Source organism: Agrilus planipennis, unplaced genomic scaffold (assembly GCF_000699045.2).
Source record: "Agrilus planipennis isolate EAB-ADULT unplaced genomic scaffold, Apla_2.0 scaffold37, whole genome shotgun sequence".
Classification (NCBI taxonomy): domain Eukaryota; kingdom Metazoa; phylum Arthropoda; class Insecta; order Coleoptera; family Buprestidae; genus Agrilus; species Agrilus planipennis.
The window spans coordinates 97,071-113,703 of record NW_020438995.1 but is presented as its reverse complement, the minus strand read 5'-3'; the positions used below and the strand labels follow the sequence as shown (position 1 = coordinate 113,703).

The 16,633-nt window shown below is 32.8% G+C and overlaps 1 protein-coding gene across 1 annotated transcript in view; it reads right to left on the bottom strand.

The window, feature by feature from the left end:
* Positions 1-16,633, bottom strand: part of LOC108745096 (cubilin homolog) — a 72,559-nt gene that overhangs the window by 44,144 nt on the left and 11,782 nt on the right. The window contains 16 exon segments of the mRNA XM_025975738.1: positions 3,325-3,389; positions 7,379-7,563; positions 7,765-7,921; positions 10,126-10,316; positions 10,375-10,537; positions 10,722-10,827; positions 10,892-10,970; positions 11,035-11,200; positions 12,655-12,839; positions 12,905-13,048; positions 13,132-13,314; positions 13,794-13,920; positions 13,988-14,088; positions 14,163-14,304; positions 14,402-14,546; positions 16,272-16,375. Coding sequence (XP_025831523.1) covers positions 3,325-3,389; positions 7,379-7,563; positions 7,765-7,921; positions 10,126-10,316; positions 10,375-10,537; positions 10,722-10,827; positions 10,892-10,970; positions 11,035-11,200; positions 12,655-12,839; positions 12,905-13,048; positions 13,132-13,314; positions 13,794-13,920; positions 13,988-14,088; positions 14,163-14,304; positions 14,402-14,546; positions 16,272-16,375 — 2,243 coding nt within the window.

Sequence of the window (16,633 nt, the reverse complement as noted above, 5' to 3'; positions counted from 1 at the left end):
TTCATAAAAAATCTCCGGTTCAAGGGGAATTCCCTGTATTGTATACGGGCAGTATTACAACATTTTAGAAGCACATATTACTTTCTTGCGACTCAAAACATTTCATCGACAAGACCAGACAGAATCTCCAAATGGAAATCAATCCTAACGCAATAACTTAATATTATTTAAAATTAACACTTTAATAAAATTTAGTAGGAGGTCACTCTAGCTTTAAAAATAAAACCAAGAAATATTCTTCAAAATTAGTACCTTAGCTAACATCTTTATGCATTTAATTAAAAATAAATCATCTTTTTTTAAGTTATTACACTTTTAATAGTGTTGAATATTGGTATTTTTTATTTCTTCATCAATTGGTTTCATATTATATCTATCGTAATTTAGGGATCGCAAGGTAAAACCACAAAATAAAACAAATGAAATAAAACGCGACTTATAACTTAACAATATATTTACAAAACTGGAAAAATGAAATTAGAAGTTGAAATATGAAGAAATGAATCTAGTTGAAGACTTAGCAAAACATTAATTGAATTGAACTGTAGAAAACCAAATTTGGAAATGTTAGTGTTTTGGAAATGAAAATGTTATTATATTAACCCTAAACCACCGAAGAAACCTATCATTGAAAAGGAATTAAGAAGGAACAATAGTTAGTAAGTGAAGTTGGAATGTTTGGAAGGGATTATAGAAAAGTCAAAGTAATAAAGTTATTTTCAAGAAGCTCAACAGACAGGTACCTACCCAAAAGATTTGAAATAGATATATTAGGACAGATATTTACATAATGACAATAACAGAACAATATAACACAATTTGATCTGATTCGGGTCTAAAAGCCGTCGTGTGTTGGAGTTGCTTCCAACACCGATGCTGGATGCGGACTGCGATATCTTCTGCGAAAGTTGTATTATGCTGATGGGCAGAAGGCTTGCTCTAGATTAGTCAGTCGTGGCATACCGTTCGAGTGTTCCTGAGAATCAGGTTCCAGATCTGATTCAGTCTGAGAGTCTCCCCCTTCTTATTGAATTTTTTGCTGCCGGAGCCGTACACGGCTGCCGTCGCAACACGGCATGGGGACTGCAACGGCACGGCGCCGTGAGACAAGCAAGTGTATAGAAGTATTCACACATGCCGGTGTTCACACGGCAAAAATTGTTTTCAGGATCGTTTTTCTCTCTGAATTGTGCAGTTAACAGAAGAAATTATATAGTGTGGCGAATAATAACACTGCTATATTTAATTGTAAACATATATTTGGCTAAACATTATATTACACCCTTTTGTAAACATTTCTACTCGAATTCTTTTGTATCTGTCTTTCTATTATTCTCTGTGAAAATATTTGGAACAGTGTATTCAAATTCTTTTGTATTCAATCGCATATGTGTCCTCTTTTTGTAAATCATCTTGCAATTTTACGCATAATTCATTGAAACTCCTAATGGACATTCGAAAATAATTAAAAAATTTGGAGCTGTCCTTTCGTAGCTCATGAAATAATGTTACAAATTCACTCATCAATTGTCTGTTTTCAAGTAGTGGATGAATCCAAAATCTTCTTGTTTTTGTGTTTTTCTGGGATTATGCCATATCCTTAGTAACAACATGCGTTTTTTCTTTCGTCTATTTTGGTCACGCATCAAAACAAAACTTAACCCGAAGTGAAAAACCGTGTGCAGTGTGAACGCAAAGCAAATGAAATTACGGCACGGCACGACACGGTTGCCGTCAGAAAACCGTATGTGTCATATAACTCCTAACCGAAGGTAGCAATTTGCAGTTCTCAAAGAGTATTTTGCGGTCGCCGTTGCTCAGTGCGTGTTCGGTAACAGCCGACTTTTCACATGGTTTGTTGAATCTTCTTCGACATCATAACAATCTTCAAACCACTGCCTTTGCTAATATTTTTATATCAACCTGTATCAATTTAGTGAAAAACTATATAACCCATGCATTAGGCAATTGCAACAGGCTATTTTATGTTTACTACAATGATAAAAGTAATTGATTGTAAATCCAGAAGTATTAGTGGGTTTTCTATAGATATCGAATTCTAGAGAATTCCCACTACTTACAACTAAAGCATGCTGCTTCCCAACTTTTTCCCTTTCGATAAATTTAACAGGAGGAAAACGTAAAAGTAGTTTAGGAAGAAAATCTTGGATACTATCAGAATTTAAATTGAAAATAGCAAAAGTATCCTCCACGTATCATAGCCAACTTCGATAAAACACTTTTGACGGCTTAAGTCGTTCTTAAAACAGCTTATGGAAAGATTGGCTATAAGTGTGATAAGAGTTCCCCATACCTATTCCCTCTATCACATAAACATTTAAACCATTTATCTGAGAATAATTTTGCTGCACAATATTAGCGGAAAAAATTCTGATTAAATCCTCCAAATATATCAAAGTAGAATTGATACATTAGAAAACAGAGAGTACACATAATATGAAATCAAAACCTCACTATTGTTTAGCTTAGTGTTTTTGACTATACTGATTATCTCTGAGTTATTTTTTAATTTTGCCAACAGAAAACCTCTTTAATTTTCCTTTAACATTTTCCCAAATCTCCCGTAATTTTTGGCTGTTTCAAGCTCAATTGATCCCTTTTTTCTGTTCTTCTCATTTCGTAGATGCAACAGATGTTTATCAATTACCTCATTTCGCACTTGGTTTTTGATGTTCGTCATAATTTTCTTTTATTTATGCATCCCCCTTTTTGTGCTTTACTGTCCTGTCCGGTGAAAATGATGTCAAAGGTGAGCCCGCCAAACTTATATAAAATAAAATAATATTCACAACAAAAATATTTCATATTTTAAGATAACATATGGTCATTAACCTAGAATATCTTTACACTGTAACCTAGCTATTTAAGAATGCATGTGACCTTCTGAATGATCAGTGAAACCCTCTTGCTCATTGTGCAATAGAATCGGCGTAAGTCTAAAGATTCTATAAACAGTTTGCCACGTTCAAAATAATCGCATGCATTAGTTCACACTCCCTTAACAAGAAAGAATAAAGTTCGCAAACCCAATTCCCGATCAACGGCAGGTGAGCGCGGGCGATCTAATAGCAAGACAGTGATACCCTATTTCTCATTTTGTAACAGAACTGGCCAAGACACCACTATAAAGCGCTTTGGTGGTTTTTAAGAGAATTAAGAAAAAAAAAATTTTATGGTAATGGTGAGTACTTTCAGAAGTTGCATAATAAAGTTGAAAAGCAAACAGCTCATGTGGACGTTCCGTAAATAAATATACGTTACATCTATACGTTTTTTATTAATACTACTTTCAAAAATACTTACCGAATTTCCAACCAGTCATACTGGCACTCATTATTCTCCAAGGNGTCAGGAGCAACAAATTTTTCCTCATTAATTTGAGGAAGTGTGTAGTGGGTAAAAATTGAGAATATTTCATATTAAAAAACTAACTCAAGATTTCTACATTGTATGTATATTTATAACAATATAATGCTTCAAATTTCAACAATTTAACTTAAAAGTACGATACAAAATATACATGTACAATGAAAGAAATAGCTAAAAATAGAACAAATAATGGGGAAATGGGAAATTTTATATTCAGCCATAAATTGGTTGTGACTGTGTCTTAAAATATGCGATAAGAAACTGACATTTCGTAAACTCTGTTGGCATTTCCACATGTACGAGCTGTAATAACCCTTATTTTTTTATAGATTCATAATACATACATTTCAGCGACGATAAACTTTAATTGTGCTAAAGACACCTAATATTTATCATCATAATGTATGTACAGGGCATCCCATTTTCAGCAAATTTAACAGTAGGAAAACGTAAAAGTAGTTAAGGAAGAAAATCTTGGATACTATCAGAATTTAAATTGAAAATAGCAAAAGTATCCTCCGCGTATCATAGCCAAATTCGAGAAAACACTTTTAACGGCTTAACTCATTCTAAAAACAGCTTATGAAAAGATTGGCTATAAGTGTNAGTAGTATACCTATAATGTATTAATAATCACTAATTCAAACTAACAATTTAATACTTCAATATTCAACAATTTAACTTAAAAATACGATACAAAATATACATGTACAATGAAAGAAATAGCTAAAAATAGAACAAATAATGGGGAAATGGGAAATTTTATATTCAGCCATAAATTGATTGTGACTGTGGTTTAAAATATGCGATAAGAAACTGACATTTCGTGAACTCTGTTGGCAAACCCTTCTTTCCTTATAGATTCATATATATACATTTCAGTGACGATAAACTTTAATTGTGTTAAAGACACTTAATATGAACTTTCTATATGCTAAGCAACTCATAATCATTTATCATCATAATGTATGTACAGGGTATCCCATTTTCGGCACGTTTGCGGGATATCTCCCTTAGTTTTATAGATAAACGGTTGCTGCTTTCCCAAGTGTTTGCATTTTCTTTGTGAAACTAAGGTAGTGGGCTATGACTAATTTGTTTGAAACAAAAGGTAAAATATTAACCCTATAAATTCCACACACTTTCAATCACCATTTCCACCAGTAAGAGAGCTTACTGGTTAAATGAGAAACAGAAACACATCACTATATAATAATGTGGTAAAATATTTGATTCTGACATAACTATGTTTGTAAAGAAAATAGGACTTCCTGGAATCAGTACCTAGGCCATTTGATATCCAGACTGTTGCCGTTTAATCGAAAATTTTAAATAAAAATTAGCAAATGAGTCGAATTGTACGGGTTTAAATGTCATTCATCATCATCATCATCATAAGGTCATCAGTTCTAAGACTGGTTGGACACGTACCTTCACTCTTTCTCTATCCTATTTCTTCACTAAGTAATATTAAATGCAGTGCTAAAAATACTCTTGAAAATTATGCATATNTAACAATTTAATACTTCAATATTCAACAATTTAACTTAAAAATACGATACAAAATATACATGTACAATGAAAGAAATAGCTAAAAATAGAACAAATAATGGGGAAATGGGAAATTTTATATTCAGCCATAAATTGATTGTGACTGTGGTTTAAAATATGCGATAAGAAACTGACATTTCGTGAACTCTGTTGGCAAACCCTTCTTTCCTTATAGATTCATATATATACATTTCAGTGACGATAAACTTTAATTGTGTTAAAGACACTTAATATGAACTTTCTATATGCTAAGCAACTCATAATCATTTATCATCATAATGTATGTACAGGGTATCCCATTTTCGGCACGTTTGCGGGATATCTCCCTTAGTTTTATAGATAAACGGTTGCTGCTTTCCCAAGTGTTTGCATTTTCTTTGTGAAACTAAGGTAGTGGGCTATGACTAATTTGTTTGAAACAAAAGGTAAAATATTAACCCTATAAATTCCACACACTTTCAATCACCATTTCCACCAGTAAGACAACTTACTGGTTAAATGAGAAACAGAAACACATCACTATACAATAATATGGTAAAATATTTGGTTATGTTTGTTAAGAAGATAGGACTTCCTGGAATCAGTACCTAGTCCATTTGATATCCAGATTATTGCCGTTTAATCGAACATTTTAAATAAAAATTAGCAAATGAGTCGAATTGGACGGGTTTAAATGTCATTCATCATCATCATAAGGTCATCAGTTCTAAGACTGGTTGGACACGTACCTCCACTCTTTCTCTATCCTATTTTTTCACTAAGTAATATTAAATGCAGTACTAAAAATACTCTTGAAAATTATGCATATATAATCTGTAGCTGCACCCATTCGTCCGAATGTAAGCGGGTTTAGCTAATGTCTTTAATAATTTGCAGACCTTCGACTTAATCGGAGCACTTAAAGAATTTTTAGTACAGACTTTGGATTTCAGTTTTGCTCCTATAGAGGTAGTACTTTGAAGAAATTCTCAGCGATGACCACGGTGAATATATTGTGCAAAATTTATTTTTCCTTAACTAAGCGGGTTAATATCTACCTATCATATCAAAAAATAGTTTTTTTAAACTACTTGTTTGGCTACGTAAGTGGAACGATAAAGTAAAAAAGTCGATGTTCTTGATAGTGTTATGTACGTCCTATCTTATTAAAGAACAGAATAAATGATTACTGAAATTGACATAAATATTTTCCACTCTATAGCTGCAGGTACGCGGTCCTATTGATAAAGTCACCCGCATAAATGAGTATTTCTTCTGCTATAAATTTAGAAACTTAGAAAAAAGTTTCGCAGAAGACAGAAAGGAGGGGTCCTTAAATGAATAATTTAAGGTTCTATTTGTTTTGGTTTCTGAAACAATAATTCTACGCCACTTATATTATTAGTTACCTACCAGAACTTTCACTAGTGATGAGCACAGCAGGACCAACATCAAGCCTTGCTATAGGTCTTGGTCTTGCTTATTCGGTCTTAGTCTTGGTCTTGGTCTTGCGTGTTAAGTCTTGGTCTTACTCATTTAATCTGATGGTTACGTTTTTTTTAATAACTTTTTAAGCATAACAATTGTCTTAAATGCTGACATTTTCTGTTATACATATGAGATTATCATAACTTTTAAAGAAAACAGTTGGTTTGAGTCTTAGTCGTGTTCGTTCAGTCTTGGTTTTGATAGTATAAAAACAGTATTGGTCATAGTCTTGCGAAAATGGAAGACCAAAACTGCAAGACCAAGACTAATTTTCACGTTAACTTAATTACAAAATGGAAAACAATACATTTATGGGTACATCATTCTAAAAAAGTTGCCTTTAAATTAAAAAACATTAAAAAAATTAAATAGTTGGTCATTCCATTANAAACATTAAAAAAATTAAAATATTTGGTCATTCCATTCAAAAAAAAAAAAAATAGTGGTGCACATTTGTTAGAACAGGAAATGCCCACATTTCGAAAATACTTTCAACAAATAAATCATTTTGTCCAAGTTTCATGTCGATATCTCTTATTGCCCTACAAAAATCCAATGAAAAATTTATACTAAACAACTTGCATGTAAATAAGTAATTGAAATTAGTAGGGATATTAAACTAATTTAAAAGTATCTTCTGTTAACAACATTGAACTCAAGAATTTCAGTATTAAAGAACTTAAAGTTTTTAAATAAAAAGTTCCTTATAGCAGAAACATATAACTAACTCTTTTTCTAATTTTCAACTTCTGTCTTTATTTACAGTAATGTTCCTACATAATTTTTAGCTCCCTGTCTTTGTTTTGTTTTTTTTTTTCTGGTTGGCGACGTTCTGTTCATAGAAGGGCAATCACTGCAGAATTTGCTCCTCAATTAATTAAAATACGCTATCATTAACAAAAGGATTGGTGGCACAGTGTAGCAGCGAAATGGCCGACATATATTAAATAAAAAACAATAGGTTATCTACCTCTATGTAATCGAAGCTGCACACATGCAAAGAACTTTCCAAGTCTACATCTTGAAAAACTAGTTCAATTATTTTACCAGCAGGTTGGATTATTTCGTATACGCATATTCTATCTTCAGGGTAATTTGATGGATATCCTGGAGAAGAAATAGTTCCAGACTGTTCTTCAAATATTCCACCACAGACTAAAATTACAAACCTCTATCAATATCTTTTAATGCAAATAAAAAACAAAACACTATAAATTAAAGAAAGTTCTACTCTCATGTGGTATGACACTGAGATTGCGGTAGTTCGGTAGTAAAACCGAATGGAGAGTTTATAGAAGTAACGTTTATGTATTAAGAATACTTATAGGATAGTGTCAAATTATTATTTATTATTACCTGTTTCGTATTTGATAATAAATCCTCCTTCTTGTAAACTGAAGTCTGATTTAAAAATAATACACAAGACATTTTCTACGGATGTATATGAAGCTGGTAACTCTTTTCCGCAGTATTTGCCTATCAATGGTGCTAATGAGTTTGCACCTTCATGTAACTACAAAATATTATTTTTAAAGTAGAAACAAAAAATCTTCCTTAAACATTATATAGGGTATTTTTTAAAATAAGTGGCAAGCTTTGGAGGGTGTCCATTGCGTGCCATAGGGAATCGCATGGTAAGTACAGCAATGTGAGTAAAAAGCAAAAAAAATTTACAATTCGAAGCCGGTCCTGGACGTGAATATACAGCGTAGGACTTTACCTATGAATTGAGATAAGAACCTGCATCGATGAAGTAAAGAATGCCAGTTAAAGTAAATATCAAAAAACGTTACGCTAAAAATGAAATAATAACAACATTCGTTCATCGCTGATAGCGTGAAGTATTATTTCAATTGCATATGAACATGTAAGTTCACAAAAGAAATAAAAGCATTTTAGTTATGTACACATTAGGAGACAAATGAGTCATTAAGATAAATTTCCACACCACCACTGAGGTATTGCCAAGTCACGTTAGCTTTTTTACCCCTATAAACATACACGCACACACATACGTACAATATAAAAATTGTTCGACATTCGAGCCTCGTGCTGAAAGATAATCTTTAAAATGCCTATCAAAATTAATTCTGAGTCGCGCAAAAATATCTAATATTTGGTGAATTTCATTTGTAAAAGTTCACATTCGCTATAAATGAGTAGCATGTCACAATGTTTTGCCGTACTAAACGCTATTGCAGCAAGTACTATTCTACACTAACCTATAACAGTGATACATTGACCTACTGAAATAACTTCGACTGACTGCATACATACAAGCAAACAAACGTTAAAAGCACAAAAAACTAAATGTTACATTAACATAGTCAATTACATTAGTCTGATCTAACAAACAAGCAAAAAATGCCTAAATCAAAAATACAACAAGATTGCTGCTAATTACCAACTGATTAAACGCGGTGTTGAATTTTCGCATATCCCTTCGTGATGCTACCAGAACCGGACTAGTTTTTGTCTAAAATCTCAAATACGTTTTTCTCAAAAACGGCGAACTTTTGGGCCACCAAACTTAATTTTCTTCTTTTACACTGCTCCATCTCCTCCTGCAAGCTTGCTGCTTGTTTCAGAAACACCCTGCATAAGTTATAGATTGTACAAGTAATATTGGTGGTACGATTAATTCGAAAAAGATTGGTGAAGTTGCGAAGTGTGGACGGTGGGCGATAAGGAAAAAAACCTGTTAGAAGCGCTCCAAATGTGGTGTTACAGACGAATGATGAAGATATCGTGGATAGAATAAGTATGAAATGATGAGGTATTACAAAGAGTAGAACAGGGCGCGCTATGGAAGTCAACAAGAAATAGACGAGAAAGGTTAGCGCGACACCTTCTCAGGCATGAAGGGCTAGTTAGAGGCAGAAACAGGAGTTAAGAGGAGTAGAGGGAGACCTAGATTAGATTACTGTTTGCAAATAGTTGAGGATGTAGGATGTTCTAGTTTTAGGGAAACGCGATGATTAGCTCAGGGTTGGAAAGAGTGGAGGTTTGTGTCAAACCAGTCTTAGAACTGATGACCCTATAATGATAATCATGAAGTAATAAACAAGATATATTTAAAGATAATGTGTCAAAGTTGTTTTTCGGGATAAGGTCTCGAAAATTTAACAGTATTGAAAGTTTTAATAAATACAGTTATTCTGAAAGAAGATTATGGTAGTTTTGTTAACAGAATGAATTCGGAACAAAATCCCACCAATTCAACGTTAAGCGTTAATGTTTACTCAGAAAGGTTATACCGATATACGACATTACGGTTTTCATGCCTAGACAAGCAACTAACGCCATTTTACCATTTAAACAAAACCCTTTTCTATTTTTAAGTACCCTGGGTAGTATACTAATTTGGCTGTTGCAGATATTCATTGAATATTTTTCTGTTTGAACTTGTAGTTTTGCCACAGTGAGCACATTGCGTGATTTTTTCGTATCATTTAAAACCAAGGAAAAGTATATTTGAGCATGATCTCATATTCAAAGTAGACAGTCTCGCGTTGATAATGCCCACGTATGAAGTGGCGAAACACGTGTCCTCTCAAATAACATTATTTGTGGTAATTAGGGGTGAGTATTCCTTTTAATTTTTAATTTAAATAAATGACCTTATATTTTAGCATTCGATACAACCTTTGGCATAATTTATTTTAATTTGTTGCATAATTAACAGCATGCTATTTAAATGAAACCTTCTTTTATTACCTCTAAGTAATCGTAGTCACAGCCAGTAGCTTCCTCTAATTCAAATTTAAGAAACGTTAATTTTATTCTTGAACCGCTGTCAGATTTTATGACATATTCACAAATAATATCGCTCGGATATCGTCCGTCTATCGTTGGAGATTGCATTTCACCTTTATTCGATGTAAAAACTCCACCACATCCAGGCAAACCTACGAAACGGAATGTAATTAATAGATTACATTCACACTATTACCATCATCAAGGCACTTTCGATAGCTGTATATGATATCTGAAAGCCAGAATGAGATCCAACTTCGTCTGAATGAAAACGAACTTCCACATCTGAACCAAAAGATGTTAGAGGCTCTGGTTGAGATGTTTCACAGTATTTAGCTAGTCGCCGTTTTAAAGATGTAGAGCTATCTAGAAACTAAAATACACAACGATTATAAGAAACAGTGCAAATTATCGTTAACTCCTTTCATAATACTACAGTTCATATTCAAGTATATAGAACCAGATTTAAGCTTCTTATTAAACATACGTCTTTTTGACAAAGTACACCTTTCGAAAATTACGAAGTGTTTTACTTGTCAATAGTGCTGTTTACGTACCTCTACATAATCTCCTGTACAGTTTGTCTCATGGCCAATATTCAATTTAAAAAAATGGAACTCGATTCGTTTCCCTGGGTGAGCACTCAAGTGCCATTCACATTCTCTAAAAACGAAGTAGTATCAAAATGTTCACATTGAAAACGTATTAAAATACATTATTAATTTACCTATTTAGAGGATAATTTCCTGGCGATCCTGGTGATTGTAGAACTCCATGAGAAGTAAAAGTTATGTAGTCGGTACAAGCTAAGTTTAAAAAGATATCACTGAACAACAAAATTATGATAAACACTCGATTGAAAAATTTTACCTGGTACAGAACTATTCCATGTTATCCTAAAGTTACTATTTGAATGATCTGATTTCAACCACATGAAAACACTGTTGTGGGAAGTGGTAATTCTTCCATTTGCTGGAAGGATATCCCCACAGAAACGACCCAAGGAATGAGCGGCTGTGTTTGCCCCATCATGTATCTAAAATAAAAATCTCAGTGATCATTTTGCGTAACTCACAAAATACTTTCCTTAAGACGATACGAATTCACTCGTATAAATAGCAAGGAAAAAAATAAGACACCTTATTGCAAACTAATCGAGAAGGAAGTATCCGTTACTGAAAATAGGAAAAATTTTGGACAATTTAGATAAAGTTCTTATAGTTAATAGTGATCATTTTAGGTACTTTCGGTGATCATTAATCATTCTGGTCACCCAGGGCGTGAAAACCGCTTGCTCTAATTTCTCAGAAGCTATAGAAAAATATCTCCGTAAACATTTATATAATCTTTGTTACTTAGGTTAGTTATATTAGGGTATGATATATTTTAAACAAATATTTGAAAAATAGTTTAATTTTCAAGTGAAACATGTCTACCGTATGACCATTTTACGTGTTTGTGTTGTTTATCCAACAGTATAACAGTGCGTGCGTACCGTGGCACTGGAAATTTTTAAATTCATTGTTAAAAATCTTTAAACAAATATTTGAAAAATAGTTTAATTTTCAAGTGAAACATGTCTACCGTATGACCATTTTACGTGTTTGTGTTGTTTATCCAACAGTATAACAGTACGTGTGTACCGCGGCAGTAGAAATTTTTAAGTTCATTGTTAAAAATCAATGAACAGATGGATTGTGATTGAAGAACACGAAATTAACCCGTAATGTTTCAATAGCGTTTAAGTATTTTATACTTTATTTACAAAATATTGCAGATTTTGCTAGTAAAGGTTATAGTCTTTTATATCTTTATTTCTTGACTGAATTATAAGTTTTCGTTTAACATTTGATTCCGTTATTTCTCACTCAAAACGCATCTATTTATTTTTTTTAAAGTGTAAAGATCCGCAGGTTTTGTATAGATGCTTTAGGAAAGAAGAAGAAATAATTTCTAATAATTGACATTTAGTATTGTTATATGACATAATTAATTAGTACTAGCGAGTCTTGTTTAATATCAGTTGTATTTTGAAGATAACGGTTTTTACCACTTATCTCAAAAACGGGTTTTTGAATATGTTTCGTTTGGGAAACAAATTCCTTATGAGTACAGGTGCTTTCGGGAATTATTTTTATGGAGAATTCAATCCTTTACACTTAGAAAAATAATACATAAAAAATCCTCATCGCTACTAGACTATACGAAGTTATTTTCCGAAAACGACTACTTTGTTCAATGAACCTTAATTTATACATGTTTAAATGATAATCTCTCTGTATGAAAATAGAGAATGATGTATACATGATGTGAATGATAAGAATTGCGAAAGAGAGTGAACAGTTCAAATTAATTTGGGGTATTATGTATCCGCTTTTTCTTTAGATTACCCTTATGTTGCGTTTCCTTGAAAAATTTTCCTTGCACTACTGAATCGGCTTAATGTGCTAATAATACTATTTAAGTAGGTAACAAAATATTGTTACCTACCTGCAACCAATCTGTCTGGCAATCAACGCTCTTGTATACGTTAAATTTATCAAAAACTATATTTAGGGTAAGATTTTGTTTAGTTTCAATTAACCACGCGCAGTTGCTCCTTTGATTACTTAATGATGCACCAGGTGGAGGATATTCCAATGTTCCAAATTCATCAGTTAACCTTCCACCACAAGCTAATTAAAATAAATTACAATAAATTTAAGCGATTTCCTTTTTTTGTATGGGATAAATCAGTTACCCTGTTTTTCTTGGTTACATAAGGGTCCCGTAAATGAAGCAGTACAGTTGCAAACAAAGGAGATGTTGAAAACTTGTATGCAAGAAGCCCCATTTAAACATGGATTGGGAGAACAGGGATTCTTTCTTTTATCACAATTTCGCCCTTAAAAAAGTACAATAAATTGTGTATAAGAATAATTATAAAGTGCTAATCATAGTTTCAAAATCAAAAAAATTGATGAATACCTTCAAACTGAGATGTACAATGACATTCATACGTATTTTCATCTCGGGAGACGCAGGTTCCATATAAACATGGACTTGATGAACATGGATCTCCACCAGTTCTTTTTGTACACCCATTAGGTCCAATTCCTGATCCTACAAAGCCTTCAGGACAAAAACACTCTACAAACGTAGAACTTATTCCTGAAAGAATTAATAGACATGGGTATGATAACATCGGAAGTAATTACGAAACTGGATGATAGATTTGCATGTAATAAATTTAAAAGGAAAGCAACGAAAACGGCATTACTTGGGTTATCTCTACATTGAGCCAAATAATGGCATCCGCCATTATTTACATGACATATGCCTCGATAGCTACAAGAAAAACCGTCTCCAACATAGCCAGGAGGGCATGGACCACATATTCTTGATCCCTGAAATATTAAAGTAAAGTATGTGTAAGTATGTATAACAGGTATNCCAGTTCTTTTTGTACACCCATTAGGTCCAATTCCTGATCCTACAAAGCCTTCAGGACAAAAACACTCTACAAACGTAGAACTTATTCCTGAAAGAATTAATAGACATGGGTATGATAACATCGGAAGTAATTACGAAACTGGATGATAGATTTGCATGTAATAAATTTAAAAGGAAAGCAACGAAAACGGCATTACTTGGGTTATCTCTACATTGAGCCAAATAATGGCATCCGCCATTATTTACATGACATATGCCTCGATAGCTACAAGAAAAACCGTCTCCAACATAGCCAGGAGGGCATGGACCACATATTCTTGATCCCTGAAATATTAAAGTAAAGTATGTGTAAGTATGTATAACAGGTATAGCTGAGAAAGAGAAATGTTACCTGTGTATTTATACATTGTACAGTAGGAGAAACGCTGCAGCCACCATTAAAAATTGCACATTCATCAATATCTGCACAATAAAAACCATTTCCGGTGTACCCTAAAAATAAAAATCACAGAAATACTCATACAGTAGTATCTAAACTGTCGATTCCATTTCCTTGGTAATTTTACCTGCAGGACAATGTCCACATATATAAGAACCAGGGGTATTAATACATGCGACTAGAGGATTAATGGAACATGATGGCTTGTCCAGCGAACATTCATCAACATCCACTATACAAGCTGGATTTGTTTTATCACTTTTCCAACCCTTAAATAGGTATATAGATATTAGATTCAAACTCTATAAAGAGTGTTTTACAACGTATGCCATATTACAAAAACAATGAAGTCTATTTTGTTCATACCTGTTCACATATACACTTATATCCTTCAGCACTATTTTCATTTATGCACGTACCGTGGCCACAAAGTTCAGCTGATGATCCGGAATTACAATCAGTCGACCTTTCAGTGCAGTGAATACCGTGCCACCCGTTTAAACATTTGCACCTTATAAGTAAAATCACAAATTTACTTCTCAAACTACTGGTTTATACAGGGTGTTTCTCAAATAAGTAGTAACCTTGCAAGAAATGATGTTTGTAAGTCTGAAAGTTCACCGTTTTCGAGGAAACTGTAATTGAAAGTACAGGCAAAGGTAATGCCGACCCTAGAAAAAATGGGACGATGCAAGGTCGTATTCAATAAGCCAGTATTTAGCACGATCCGTATTGTATATTTTCTGTAATTTTGCACTGATTAATTGTTTGTTATTTGTTAGATTAGATTAAGTGTGATTGACGATGTTTATATTACAACCAGCCTAATAGTTTCTTTGCTCCTTTAATGTTGTAGACTTGTATGTATAACATGTAGTCAGTCGATTTGATTAGAATTAGGTCAGTGTGTCACAATCGTAGGATAAGAGCTTTGTGACATGTCACTAATTTAGAAGTAATGAAATTGCAGTATATCCCCAGCGAAGACTTCTTTACTGGCAAACCGTCTTAAATATAGTACATAGATTAAAAGAAAACGGCAATAATTTTGGTAGACGCCCCGAAGGCTGTCCTTTAGCACGGATTCTTTCTTTTATCACAATTTCGCCCTTAAAAAAGTACAATAAATTGTGTATAAGAATAATTATAAAGTGCTAATCATAGTTTCAAAATCAAAAAAATTGATGAATACCTTCAAACTGAGATGTACAATGACATTCATACGTATTTTCATCTCGGGAAACGCAGGTTCCATATAAACATGGACTTGATGAACATGGATCTCCACCAGTTCTTTTTGTACACCCATTAGGTCCAATTCCTGATCCTACAAAGCCTTCAGGACANAGATCATAAGGTTTACTACCAAATAACGAATTGCAAGGCTCTCTTTCAGCATTGATAAGGTTGAAACAACAGGAAATATATTTTAAAGACAAACACACCCAGAGATGAACAATGTTGTTTGTTTAATTAATCTTTATCATAATTGTCGTAGAAATATTATTGTGTGTAGTAGTGTAGTGGTAAGTTGCTGATATTTACGTTATTATTAGTTCCACAAGTGACACTGTTTACGTTCTCAATTATTGTAGTTGTTTAGTTGTAGTCGCTATACTAATACCTGTGTTCCTAATTCACGTCCAGGACCGGCTTCGGATTATAGGTTCTTTTACTCATCATGTGATTTCCTTTTACATCTAGTTAACACCCTCCAAAGCTTGCCACTTATTTCAGAAACACCCAGTACAGCGGCAATGTTGTTTTGAAAGATTATTGTACAGTATTGTAAAAAGTTAAGTAAAGGCTATATTCACTGCTTCATCTCTACACCTTTAAGTCGTACTCATATTAACGTTTTTTTATTAAAATGAAATTATAACTTTGTAGTATAACTGAAACGGCCACATCAATTATTATTATCAAAGATACAGGAAGTAAATTTAACGTTCTAATCATTAAATTATAATATAAAGCTGATTACTTCGTGGCGTTGTCTTTTTTTTTATTTAGTTGGCTGTTATTGTTGAAATTGTTAAATCTTAGAGATAAATAAGTTAGAGCAAAACAATAAAAGTACAAATGGAAACTAATTTTGTCTAGTGAGGTACTTTTGTCCTTTCTTACAAATCATTAAGTATTTATTTGTAACGAATACTTACTATGAAATTTATTAACCCACATTCATTAAAGAAACTTCACCTTATAGGCAGGGAATTTTAATATAGATACTTACTCATAACTCCCAGGAGTATTCACACATGTAGCTCCATTCTGGCACCCTAAGTCTGTATGAGTGAAACGTTGACATTCATTAATGTCATTTTCACAGTATAAGCCCTGTATTCGAAAATAAGTGTTAGTATTAGTATTGGTTTTTGAATAAATTATTTGCTTGGAAATATCAATTTTATTCTAAAGGTTCGACGTTTGATGAAGTGAACTAATTTTACCATTTTTACGATAAAGTGTTTTAAAAAAATGCATATAAACACATATTAGTAAATGTAAAACTAAATAATTCTTTAAAACGAAATTAACGCTAAGGTATATCACGCAAATCATAATAATAATTCAAAGTGTGTAACTACACCAATA